Below are 14,210 nucleotides of genomic sequence, written 5' to 3'. Positions count from 1 at the left end.
AACACTTAGTATGTGAACAAACCAGATTCCAAATTATGAAGCTGTCAGTCATGAAAACCATTTAAGCAGTATGATCATTTTGCAATAGTCTTATTTGGAAAGGACTGGTCATTAAACAGAAAATAAATGACAGATAAGGAAATGCATCTGGCAGATGCCAAGGCTGGTATTTGTGCATTATTTTTCAGTTTTCCGGTCAGGTTGACAGAAAGCAAATTCATTATGGAAAAAACCTGAAATGGAACATGAAAAAATAGTAATGGTAATAAAATGGATCCAGTCCTTCAATGCATTTTTCCTTCTTGGTCAAGACAATTGGATGTGGGTAAGTTGAATAAAGGAAGCAAACTCATACTTCCCTGATTAACAAAGATCATAAACAGAGAGGTTCAGCTGCCCAACACACAAGTGCTTTGTATCTAAAGCGTTACTCACAGACAGTGATGCTCTGACTAACTAGAGAGACATAGAATCATAGAATGAATCATAGAATGGTTTCGGTTGGAAGGAATCTTAAAGATCATCTAGTTCCAACCCCCCTGCCACAGGCAGGGACACCTTTCCTCTAGATCAGGTTGCTCAAAGCCTCATCCAATCTGGCCTTAAACACTGCCAGGGAGGGGGCAGCCACAGCTACTCTGGGCAACCTGTTCCAGTGTCTCACCACCCTCACAGGAAAGAATTTCTTCCTAATATCTAATCTAAATCTACCCTGTTTCAGTTTAAAACTGTCCTCCCTCATCCTGTCACTACATGCCCTTGTAAAAAGTCCCTCTCCCACTTTCCTGTAGGCCCCCTTCAGGTACTGGAAGGCTGCTAGAAGGTCTCCCCGGAGCCTTCTCTTCTCCAGGCTGAACAAACCCAACTCTCTCAGCCTGTCTTCATAGGAGAGGTGCTTCATCCCTCTGATCATCTTCGTGGCCCTCCTCTACGACTCATTCCAACAGCTCCCTGTTCTTCTTATGTTGGGGGCCCCAGAGGTAGATGCAGTACTCCAGGTGGGGTCTCACGAGAGCGGAGTAAATGGGCAGAATCACCTCCCTCGACCTGCTGGCCACGCTGCTTTTGATGCAGCCCAGGATACGATTGGCCTTCTGGGCTGCAAGCACACATTGCCGGCTCATGTTGAGCTTCTTGTCAACCATCACCCCCAAGTCCTTCTCCTCAGTGCTGCTCTCAATCCATTCTCCACCCAGCCTCTATTTCTGCTTAGGATTGCCCTGACCCACATGCAGGACCTTGCACTTGGCCTTGTTGAACTTCATGCGGTTCACACAGGCCCAGCTCTCAAGCCTGTCAGGGACCCTCTGGATGGCATCCCTTCCCTCCAGCGTGTTGACACACCGCACAGCTTGGTGTCGTCAGCAAACTTGCTGAGGGCGCACTCCATCCCACTGTCCATGTTGCCGACAAAGATGTTGAACAGAACCCGTCCTAATACTGACCCCTGAGGAACGCCACTCGTCACTGGTCTCCACTTGGATATAGAGCCATTGACCGTAACTCTTTGAGTGCAACCATCCAGCCAATTCTTTATCCACCGAGTGGTCCATCCGTCAAGTCCATGTCTCTCCAATTTAGAGACAAGGATGTCATGCAGGACAGTGTCAAATGTTTTGCACAAGTCCAGGTAGATGACATCAGTTGCTCTTCCCCTATCCACCAGCGCTGCATGGACATAGGGAGACCATATGAGAGACCATACAGAGGTGCCTCTGACTCCACCTATATCAGAACCCATGTATTAATACAAGGAAAACAAATCAGGAAGAAAATATTCAGAATAACAAAGAAAACCCCAAAATATTTCAACCAAGTATATCTTCCTGAAACATGTACAGAGCATCTGAAAAAAAAAAACCCAGTCCTAACAAACCTCAACCATCAATTCTCCTCCATGTCCCCCAGCGGGGCATTAACACCAAGAACTGCTGCTGTCTGACTGCGACCTCAGTGCTACAACTGGCAAAGCGCGCGGCATGCGGCTGAAAAATATAGTCAGCTCCAGCTCACCCAGCCAAACAGTGCCAACAGCTCTGGCATAATGCTTAGGCTTTGGTGGGCACCACAACTGCTTTTTCATACCTGCAGCACTGCTCCGGTGCTCTGGGTGGCAGATCCAGCCTTGTACTCAGCAGGTCACCAAAGACAGCATCTAGCATGTTATGCTTATACTCTTGAGGAGTATCAAATCACGCTAGCTGAAAGGACACTCACAGTACCATCACAGGGTTACACACAGAACTCAACACATCCACTATAAACTGACAGGATAATAAGTACCCTTTTTATATACTGCTCTGAGGGTGGAGAAGCAATTAAAAATAAATGGTGCCACTGGAATGGTGCTTGCTAGGATCTGATGCAAAGTCAGCCCTGGCTGAATGAGCAAGTCACCATGATATGGAGCATGAATTCAGACAGATTTTGCTACAAGTTTTAGCCACTTTTATTGCCTTTCCCAGAGAGGAAAGGAAGAATGATTTATCAGGAATCTTTATTAAGTTGGATTGCTATTCTCACCAGGCAGAATAGAAACCCCTCTGAAATTTTGCAAATCAGTCTTCAAGTTCACAAGAATGACCAGTAATTTTAGATTTAATAACTCTGTTTAGAGCCAGATTACAAGCTAGTACAGAAAATTACCTTCGGAACCTTATGAGTCCTGCTGGGATAAAGTCCTATCAGTTTTCTGAACACAATAAGAAGAAGGGAAAGAATAAAGAAGAAAGAAGGAAAAGGAAAAGGAAAAGGAGAGGGGAGAGAGGAGAGGGGAGAGGGGAGAGGGGAGAGGGGAGAGGGGAGAGGGGAGAGGGGAGAGGGGAGAGGGGGGAGGGGGGAGGGGGGAGGGGGGAGGGGGGAGGGGGGAGAGCTGGATTTGATCATAGAGTAACCCCAGCAAACTACACAGGAGAAAGGCTGCTCTAGTGCATGAATTAATTCCTTTATCCCACCTACATTACTCAGGAACCTCAAAGTAATTCAAATTTTATTCCTATTAAGGTTGGAACATTTTTTCTAAGTCGTAACTTCCAAGAATACAAAATATGTCAATCTCTCTATTGCATCCTAAACAATGTTTAGCATAATAGGAAAAGCTGCCTTAAGGAGAATTCAAGCACTCTGTCCTAAAATCCAGAGGAAATCATTAGATTTAACTGAACAAAGAGCAGTAGAAAAAGAATGGTTTGTGCATTTGGACAAAACAAGTTGAAGCCCAGACCTATTCAATACAATGTAATTAGTGATGAACTATCTACTGGCAGTAATGCAAATAGAATAAGATCTAAACAGATCATGAGTTTTGGCACTCCTTTTTTAATTTGTAAAAACATTCTTTATAGCTGAAAGTAAATGCAAGACAAATTGACCCTTTTTTGTACCACTGCAGGAACAGAGGAAAAAAAGATTCTTACTCTGTACAGATACTGGAGAACTGTTAATACAGTAACTTTTAAATGAAAAACTTTTTTTAAAATGAAAAATAAAAGGTAGGAAGGGTACAGCTTCTTCTTGTGCAGGTTTGTTGAAATACCAATTTCCCTTCCCTAGCTCAGTATGTTGAACACCTTTGCAGGAGGTCCACCAGACCCTTGCAGTGTCCAGCCATAGAAACTACAACTGTAAGAGTATTCATTCTTTTGATGGAAAAAGAAAAATGATTGCAAATAGGTATCATCTTAAAAATTAAATGGTTTTATAGCTCATTCTTTCCACAACCCCAAAACAAGAGGACAACAGTCATCACAGAATCATTTAGGTTGGAAAGGACCTTTAAGATCATCAAGTCCAACCTCTAACCTAGCACTGCCAAGTCCACCACTAAACCACGTCCCTAAGCACCACACCTACATGCCTTTTAAATACCTCCAGGGATGGCGACCCCACCACTTCCCTGGGAAGCTTGTTCCAATGCTTGACAACCCTTTTGGTGAAGAAATTTTTCCTGATATCCAATCTAAACCTCCCCTGCCACAACTTGAGGCTGTTTCCTCTTGTCCTATCACTTGTTACTTGGGAGAGGACATTGACACCCACCTCGCTACAACCTCCTTTCAGGTAGTTGTAGAGAGCGATAAGGTCTTCCCTCAGCCTCCTTTTCTCCAGGCTAAATAAGCCCAGTTCCCCCAGGCACTCCTCACAGGACCTGTTCTCCAGACCCTTCACCAGCTTCATTGCCCTTCTTTGGACTCACACCAGCACCTCAATGTTTTTCTTGTAGTGACGGGCCCAAAACTGAACACAGTACTCGAGGTGTGGCCTCACCAGTGCCAAGTACAGAGGGACGATTACTTCCCTAGTCCTGCTGGCCACACTATTCCTGATACAACCCAGGATGCTGTTGGCCGCCTTGGCCACCTGGGCACACTGCTGGCTCATATTCAGCCAGCTGTTGACCAACACCCCCAGGTCCTTTTCCACCAGGCAGCTTTCCAACCACTCTTCCCCAAGCCTGTAGCAGTGCATGGAGTTGTTGTGGCCCAAGTGCAGGACCTGGCACTTAGCCTTGTTGAACCTCATGCAGTTGGCCTTGGCCCATCAATCCAACCTGTCAAGATCCCTCTGCAGAGCCTTCCTACCCTCAAGCAGATCAACACTCCCACCCAACTTGTTGTCTGCAGACTTACTGAGGGTGCACTCAATCCCCTTGTCCATCATGTTGACAGAAGGCATTTTTATACCAAGTGGCATAAGTGTTTTGTAAATAGAAATCTTCAGTTGCTCTTTAACAGGCTTGTTTTCAAAATCTGAGCATCTTGTTCTGTTTAGACATTTAATTATTATGCCTGTCATAGTTTGTTTATTAAATAGAAATCAGTCAATACAAACCTTGCTATGTTCAGAACCCACGCAGCACAGAGAAAAATCTCCCCCACAATCAGCTATTGGCAAAGCATTTCCAAGGTAAAGCAATGTAAGTGTGTGCTGCAGTATGCTTACTTAATAGTGCTACAAAACCCTACTTGGTGAAATAGAAGAAAGGAGTTGAAGGAAAGATTTATAAAGTAATAGAAAAAAATCAAGTGTGGCCTCCAGTTGTGGGCCCTTTCTCACAACCCGAGAATAAAGAAACATCCCATGAAATTGAAAGCAATGCACGCAACACACAATAACTGATCAATATAAATAATTATTGTATACAACTGGATTTAATCTCTGGAACTCAGTGCTACAGAGTACTGTTGAGATCTAAAGCTTAGCATTTCAACAGGAAGATTCAGCTCCTCTGCAGGATACTGAAATTATAGAGCATACAAACCCTTATCCAAAACAATCCAAACAATTCCAGAGCAAACACAAACACTGCCTAAGTATCACCACCTACTTGCTATAGGGCAGAATTGGTCAAAGCCTCCCTACAATCACCAATGAAATAAACAGCTTTGCCACTCGTGTCATACAGAAAAGCAAATTCCTCCAACATAAATCCAAACACAAAAGAACAAGCGCCTTCATTGTATATTACTCTGAGGAGAAGAGAAATGATCAAAATAGCAAAATTGTGTCACTGGAACAAAATGCAAGACAGAACCCACCTTGAACACACACACAAAACAAGAAAATCCTCCAATTATTATCAGAGAAAGGCAAAAATTGCAAAAAAAAAAAAAAATTCATTAGGACAACAGTTTTAGTACACCCTAAACTTGGGAACTGTGGAAAGTAGCTACCATCACTTCCCTTTCCACCTTGCTGTTCCTTAGCCCCTCTCAAGAGACAGGGCCAAACCCACAGCCAGAGGTAGGAGCTTTGCCAGCTACTACTTCCACTTCACTGGATATTGGAAAAGCCGGTGAGACAAGGATAATTAAGGGCATGTGCAAGCTCTGTAGGAACCCTCGCATGACTATCAGCGGAAACAATCAGGAGAAGCAGCATATTGAACAGCTTAAGTTACTGGTAATAAAACCAAACGACCTTGGTTCAAACACTGGATAACAGAGACCACCACTTAATAGTTGTAATTTCCTCTGTTTCCCAGATTGCCATTTTTAGTTTACCGGCCAGTTTCAACAAAGCCAGGTAAGTAAGTATTGACTGATGTTACGTCAGAGGCTAGCCGAGATTTATTCACAATAGATCAGCCATTAAAAAGTACTATTTTCAAATTACAATAATGTAATTTTATAGATGCAGTGTCTAATGGACCCACAGCAGGAGAGGCAAAATTCCCAGACTGCTAAGCATATCCTCTTAACCAGCCTCATCCATCAGTGCTGCCTAACAACATTAATGTGGATGTCTCAAGAGAATTATTTGTATCCTATACTAAGTACAAACTGCAAAAAATCAACTTTTCACAGTCATTGCTACTTTTTTCATTCCTTAAATGTCAATCAGTTGACATTCCTTTTAATAGGAATTTGCTGTTCAATATCTTTATAGATGATCTAGACATAGGGATTGAGTGCACCCTCAGCAAATTTGCAGATGACACCAAGCTGGGTGGGAGTGTTGATCTGCTGGAGGGTAGGAAGGCCCTACAGAGGGATCTGGACAGGTTAGATAGATGGGCCGAGACCAACGGCATAAGGTTCAACAAGAACAAGTGCCGGGTCTTACACTTCGGCCACAACAACCCCATGCAGCTCTACAGGCTGGAGGAAGAGTGGTTAGAAAGCGGCCTGGCAGAAAGAGACCTGGGAGTGCTGATCGACAGCCAGCTAAACATGAGCCAGCAGTGTGCCCAGGTGGCCAAGAAGGCCAATGGCATCCTGGCCTCTATTAGGAATAGTGTAGCCAGCCGGTCTAGGGAAGTGATCGTCCCTCTGTACTCGGCACTGGTGAGGGCGCATCTTGAGTACTGTGTCCAGTTCTGGGCCCCGCACTTCAAGAAAGATGTTGAGGTGTTGGAGCGAGTCCAGAGGAGGGCGACCAAGCTGGTGAAGGGTCTGGAGGGTCTGACCTACGAGGAACGGCTGAGGGACCTGGGGTTGTTTAGCCTGGAGAAGAGGAGGCTCCGAGGTGACCTTATTGCAGTCTACACCTACCTGAAGGGAGGTTGTAGTGAAGTGGGAGTCGGCCTCTTCTCCCGGGCAGCTAGCGATAGGACAAGAGGACACAGCCTCAAGCTTTGCCAGGGGAGGTTCAGGTTGGACATCAGGAAGAATTTCTTTACAGAAAAGGTTATTAGACATTGGAATGGGCTGCCCAGGGAGGTGGTGGAGTCACCATCTCTGGATGTGTTTAAGAAAAGACTGGACATGGCACTTAGTGCCATGGTCTAGTTGACATGGTGGTGTAAGGGCAATGGTTGGACTCGATGATCCCTGAGGTCTCTTCCAACCTGATTGATTCTGTGATTCTGTAATAGGAAGGGTCAAAAGCCATACACATTTTTTAAGTCCAGCATTGTGAAATCAAATTTTGTGGAATGAAGCCAAGAGTATACAGCACCCTCTGAAGTGAAAAGCTGCCTCTTTGCAGACCTGGTCCAGTTATAAAAAAAATAAAATAAAAAGTCTACTTTCAGACAGCCAGTCTCTCCACATATAATTCACAGTAAGAAAGTTATATGGGACAGCGTAAATAAGTACAAACAACATTAGTTCATCCTCAGTGCAACTGCCCCCCTGAGCCAGTAGACAGGGACAGGGAGCAGAATAGAACCCCTATAACTGAAGAGGAAGTAGTTAGTGACTTGCTGTGCCACGTGGACGCTCACAAGTCTATGGGACCGGATGGTATCCACCCAAGGGTACTGAGGGAGTTGGCAGAAGATCTTGCTAAGCCGCGCTCCATTATTTATTATCAGTCCTGGCTAACCGGGGAGGTCCCAGATGACTGAAGGCTGGCCAATGTGACGCCCATCCACAAGAAGGGCCCAAAGGAGGATCCCGGGAACTACAGGCCTGTCAGCCTGACCTCGGTGCCCTGCAAGGTCATGGAACAGATAATCTTGAGTGCGATTACACAGCACCTAGGGGACAACCATGGGATCAAGCCTAGTCAGCATGGGTTTAGGAAAGGCAGGTCCTGGCTGACCAACCTGATCGCTTTTTATGACCGGGTGACCCACCTAGTGGATGAGGGAAAGGCTGTGGATGTAGTATACTTAGACTTCAGCAAAGCCTTTGATACTGTCTCCCACGGCATTCTCCTGGATAAGCTGGCAGCCCACGGCTTGGACAGGTGCACTCTTCACTGGCTTAAGAACTGGCTGGATGGCCAGGCCCAGAGAGGGGTGCTGAATGGTACCGCATCCAGTTGACGTCCAGTCACTTGTGGTGTCCCCCAGGGCTCAGTACTAGGCCCAGTCCGGTTTAATACCTTTATTGATGATGTGGATGAGGGTATCGAGTGCACCCTCAGTAAATTCGTAGAGAACACTAAGTTGGGTGGGAGTGTTGATCTGCCTGAGGGTAGGAAGGCTCTGCACAGGGATCTGGACAGGTTAGATAGATGGTCCGAGACCAATGGTATGAAGTTCAACAAGAACAAGTGCCAGGACCTACACTTTGGCCATAACAACCCCATGCAGCGCTACAGGCTTGGGGAAGAGCATCTGGAAAGCTGCCTGGCGGAAAAGAACTTGGGGGTAATGGTGGACAGCTGGCTGAACATGAGCCAGCAGTGTGCCCAGGTGGCCAAGAAGGGCAACAGCATCCTGGCGTGTATCAGGAATAGTGTGGCCAGCAGGACTAGGGAAGTAATTGTCCCCCTGTACTCAGCACTGGTGAGGCCACATCTCGAGTACTGTGTCCAGTTCTGGGCCCCGCACTTCAAGAAAGACATTGAGGTGCTGGAGCGAGTCCAGAGGAGGGCAACAAAGTTGGTGAAGGGTCTAGAGGGTATGCCCTATGAGGAGCGGCTGGGGGAACTGGAATTGTTTAGCCTGGAGAAAAGGAGGCTGAGGGGAGACCTTATCACTCTCTACAACTACCTGAAAGGAGGTTGTAGTGGGGTGGGGTTTGGCCTCTTCTCCTGGGCATCTAGCAACAGGACTAGAGGACATAGCCTCAAGCTTTGCCAGGGGTGATTCAGGTTAGACATTAGGAAAAATTTATTCAGAGAAAGGGTTATTAGGCATTGCAATGGGCTACCCAGGGAGGTGGTGGAATCACCATCCCTGGAGGTGTTTAAGAAAAGACTAGATGTGGCACTTAGTGCATAGTTGACACAGTGGTGTCAGGTCAAAGGTTGGACTCGATGATCCCAGAGGTCTCTTCCAACCTAATTGATTCTGTGATAAACCAACGCAGTTTTCCAGTCAGTTGAGTTCAGATTCTAGTTTTGATTCTGAATCCAGAATTTGCCTGCCTTATAAATTTTACAGACCTTCCCCCATCTCCTTCCAGCTCTTTATTTGAATTGCAAAGTATTTATCAGTAGAAGACAGTAATTTTTACAGTGGTTCTTGGTAATTAATCTGATAAATACTTTTATTTGCCCTAATATTTGCCCTCAATTATTAGGACAGGATTGTAAATTCTTTTAAAGTACCTATTTGTATTTTTTGATTACAACATCCAAAGCAGGCTAAAAAAAATTAAGTTTCTGTATCTACACATCAAAAGACAAAAAAATAATTTCAGTCATTTCTTAGTTAAATCTCGAATATCCAAGTTCCTCTTGAATATTTTACTCAATATTACTGAATATCAAGTTCCTCTGTCTGTGTCACAAACAAAACGGGAAATGGCCTGCAGCCTACAGCAATCCGACTTCACATTGTGGCAGTCAGAAATGACCTGTAAGGCAAGATGCATTTCAGTTCTATACCACAGGCTGAGTGTTTCAGCAAGAAGCTCAAAGATTACAAATCAGAATTCATAATTTTAGTTTCAAACATATTTTTATTTCTTCAAAAAGTGCTATTTCCTCTGCACCCTTTTAGATGGGTGGCAACAATCCCTCTAGCCATGGGTAAAGACTTACAAAAAAGCCTGCTTTTCCACTTCCTTGACTTGTTTTTATTACAGAACCCCCAAGAGAAATAAATACATCAGTAAAGAGGAAGGTCTTTTTGGCAACATATGCAGTAAGTATTGCTTGTGTAATAGGAGTTTAAGGAATGATTAACAGAAGAGGAACCTCATGTTGAATTACAACAAGCAGATCACAAAGGCCGCATTTGTATTCATAAGCAACAATACAATAACAACAAAAAAAATTAGGCTTTACTGGAAAATACTGCTTACAACATACCTCAATGATTCCTCTCTCAGGCTACAAAAAGCTCTAGACTGCTAAAAAGGTACTCCTTTTACTTTCTCATTTTTCTCTCTCTAGAAATTCTCACTTGCTATTTTTTGGCACAAGCTCCAAAAATTTCTAGCCAAAGAGCTATTCTAAACCACAGCTCTATTTCAGACATATTTTCCTTTAAAATAAAAAGACAGAAATTAGATTGATTTTCAGAAGACAAAAGCCTTTAACAAACCATCTATGAAGTTCTTCTCAAATCAATAGCATCCTTTCCCATCAAGCTTCTTCACAAATCCGATCAATTAAAAACAAAAAAGAATTTTAGGATCATATATGTAAACTTTTATTTGACAATCATTTCATCTAAAAAAAAAAAGGACCATCTCTTACCATTCTGTCTCAGCACATCCTGCAAACATAAGCGCCTGTTCCTGAATTTCAGTGAAAGTACTCACACAGCAGAAATATAAGAATTCAATAATTCTTGTCTTACTTGTTAAAAGTGTTTACCCCGAGTACTAAATATATGCCACAGGCAGCAACTGATTACAGCACTTCAGTTAAGTCTGCAATACATTTAACACACAAAGGAGCCCAGTTTCATCATGTAGAGGATTCAATGTTAGCAGGTAGCAGCTGCCAGCACTTGGATACTGTTATTAGAAATGGTTTAGGCAGTTTATACACACAGCATTGACGTGCCTTCTGGTTCAGGCATTAGTAGCTAGATCACGCACTTGAATCACTGTGAAAGGCACCTTAAAATAGAGCTGGGGTCTGAGATCACTTTTATCACTGTGAATGCAGAGCAGTTTCATTAACTCTTATGTTTAAAGTCAATGGGCTGGATTTTCTCCCAGACTCCTCTAACACAGTCCAGGAGAGACAAGAGTGACACACACCAATCAAGAAAAAACTGAGCAAAGGTGAGTATTCTTTGTAAAGGCAGATTGGTGTAATCCATACAAAGAGACATAAGCAATTAATCTCTTACATATGGAAAAAATAATATCCTGTTTTTCCATAGCATTGTACATCGCTCACACTCTGCATTTTTTTCCGTTTTAAGGATACAAAGTGGAGAAGATTAAGTTCTTCCTTGGCTAGACCTATGCAGCTACCCAGAACAAAATAGGAACCATTAGTTGATACAACTAAGAGGAAAACATGGTGCAGTAGTTGTTGCATTGTGTTGAAGTCATGTGCAGCACATTGAAGCCAATGAGCAGAAATACTTTCCCCTCATCTGACCTAGTTCTGTCAAAGATTCACACATGGAGATAGTGGGTGTAGAGGTGACACACGCAGTATCTTTAAAAATTTTGGAAGGCAACAACTCACACTGAAGAATATCTAAGACCCTGACAGGGAAAGGAAAGCTAGCTGAACTCTAGAAAATTCAGACAAGATATTAGAAGGCTGCCTAGAGCTGTAGGTGTACAAGAAAGGGAATAGATTAGGGCCAAGCCATTTTACAAAAACAAAACAATGCTGGGAAAAAAGTGCCAGAAGGATAGCTGGTTTCAGGACAAAGCTACCTGATGATGCAGGTATGTCCTACTTGAAAGCAGCTACAAATTTAAAGAATCTCCTTCCCCGCCCGCCCCCCCACCCTTTTTTTTTTAAGTAGCATGTAAAAACTATTGTAAAAAACCAGTATAATTGCAAAAAAACTAATCCAATTTGCTGGATTGTGAATTTCTGCTGGTTGCACTGTGACAGGCGCAGCACAGAAAGGCACCATCTCCAATGAGTTTTCACACAAAATGAACAAAGAATAGCAGAAATCAGGAGAAAAGGCTCAAAGAAACATTAATTTTTCATTAATTATTCTAAAAAAGAAATATCAATTATCTCCAACTCACTGTATGCCCAGCCATTGGTAGCTGGGTAGATTCTGTACAAAGAGTGGAACAGGTTGCCCAGGAATGCTGTGGAGTCCATCCTTGGAGCTCTGCAAAGCCCTGCTGCACAGATCCCTGAGTAATCTGCTGTAGCTGACCCTGCTCTGAGCAGGGGAACGGACTGGAGGATGCCCAGAGGCCCCTTCCCACTCCAGCAATTCCCTGATCAGATTAGATTGGATTTCTGAGAAGGTATTTAAGGATGATTGGTTTTCCACAAAATTAATCCGAGAGGGTGATCTATATACAAGTTAAAGGCTTGGAAAAAAGCAGAATACAATTGTGAGTGAAGTCTACAAATGTTTGTAAATCAGCTTTACTGGTGGACAGAAGAGAATGTTAGACAATACCATGCAGGAAAAGCATTGATCATCACTGATGAACAGATTCATGGAGGAATCTGACAGTGAGGAGTGGCAAAATGAAATTCACAATCTGGAAATTAAAGGCCCAAAACATCTAATCACCTACTTAAATCTAAAGTTAAAAGATATACACAACCATGGCAGGTGTCTGAGGCAAATCTTAGTCCAACATACTCAATACTCCAGTCTTTCCTAGGCAAGCCACTGTGTCTATTATGGGAGTGCAACAAACAGGAATATGTAAAAGGGTCCCCCTATATAAAAAAAAGACAGCAGTCTTAGGTCAAAAGTGATCAGTGACCTTCCCGGAGAAAGAAAAAACCTCTTGATGAAAGACAGGCATGATAGAATTGGGAACTAGGAGAGCCACCTCAGTACTCATTTATTGAAATTTAATGGGCTTTGAACCAGGCTTACAAAATAACTGAACTAACACAAGGCTGTTGCTCAAAACATTCCATGAAAAATAACTTCAAAAAGTGTATTTTATTTTGTCAAACCAACCTCCAAAATCAGAAATTCAAAACAAGAAACCATTTCTTCCTCTGTTACCTACTCTTCCCAATTACACCACAGGACTATGGTAATTACTACATGCCATTATACCACACATATATGTTCTTGTCCACCCCAAAAGAGAAGTTTTGTTTGTTACCTCTTACCGACAGTTATTTTGACAGTTCTTTTCTGAGAGTCCATCCTCATCTTCTCCCATAATATCCACTGCCGAAAATATCAGTGCAACCAGAATTGCAAAGCAGCATACCAGTGCAAAGATCACAATGCATCTTTGCTGGGACTGAAAGAGATTAAGATTAAAAAAGTTTTAATGGTGTGAGCAGATTCCAGTCAATGACCTGAGACTCTAAAACTTTTACATAAGATCTAAAATTCTTTGAAGATCTTACTGCCATAGCTGTCAACATGAAGTACACGTCAGGATGAAAACACTCTCAAAACTGTCTTTCAGGTGTCACCTTGAGATGTATTTTAACTCTCAGACATTGTTAAATAATTCACGTCACAAATAATATTCATAATTTAAACTGTTTTCTGTTTGTACTAGAAGGAAAGCATTATGATTTAAAATAATGATTCTTACATTAACTACGTATTTTCTGATTGCGCCTCACAGGTAAAGTATGCACTTAGGATGGCACTCAAAAGCCTTGAGAGTTTTGTTTTGTTTGGCTGAAATAAAACATGTCATTGCAAGAAGACTGAAGAGCAAAGTCTTTTTTTATTGCGACACAAAGTAACTGACATTGTTACTATGACTGTCACAACAACCGAGACACTTTGGCAAGTCCTTGCCCCACAGTATGTAGAAGGAAAACAAATTCAGAGATGATAGATGGGATTCCACGAAACAATGGGAAACTGTTGCTCAGTATGATAGGCAATGCTCTCTGCATCTCAGATTAAATACTAAAACATGGCATAGCACTATCTTATTCTACAGTACGAAATCCTGCAGTACTAAACCTGATACAACTGTGTACAGCCCTAGGTAAATGTGAAACCTCTTAAAGACAATCGCCTGACATGAAATTTACATAGCTGCGTGAATGTAAAGTATATTTTGTTCTGAAACCAAATGTTCAAACACATATAATATGTATTTTTCTACTGAAGAAAATTTGCACAAAACCACACAAGTATATAAAAATATAAAAGTCTAACTTCTGTTGCCATAGTTATTTTCTTAATTTTCATTATTGCCCTGTAATTAAAATGTCACATAAAGAAAAAAAAGCTTTATAAAGAAATGTGAAAGTGGGAAAGTATATGG

At 42.7% G+C, this 14,210-nt stretch overlaps 1 protein-coding gene across 1 annotated transcript in view; it reads right to left on the bottom strand.

The window, feature by feature from the left end:
• Nucleotides 1-14,210, bottom strand: part of PLD5 (phospholipase D family member 5) — a 208,913-nt gene that overhangs the window by 111,566 nt on the left and 83,137 nt on the right. Inside the window, exon 2 of the mRNA XM_068410724.1 lies at nt 13,081-13,217. Coding sequence (XP_068266825.1) covers nt 13,081-13,217 — 137 coding nt within the window. The remainder of the gene's footprint in view (nt 1-13,080; nt 13,218-14,210) is intronic.

The sequence above is a fragment of the Nyctibius grandis genome, chromosome 1, assembly GCF_013368605.1.
Source record: "Nyctibius grandis isolate bNycGra1 chromosome 1, bNycGra1.pri, whole genome shotgun sequence".
NCBI classification, from domain to species: Eukaryota; Metazoa; Chordata; class Aves; order Nyctibiiformes; family Nyctibiidae; genus Nyctibius; species Nyctibius grandis.
Note: the sequence above shows the minus strand (reverse complement) of the source record. Positions and strands in the feature narration are given on the sequence as shown.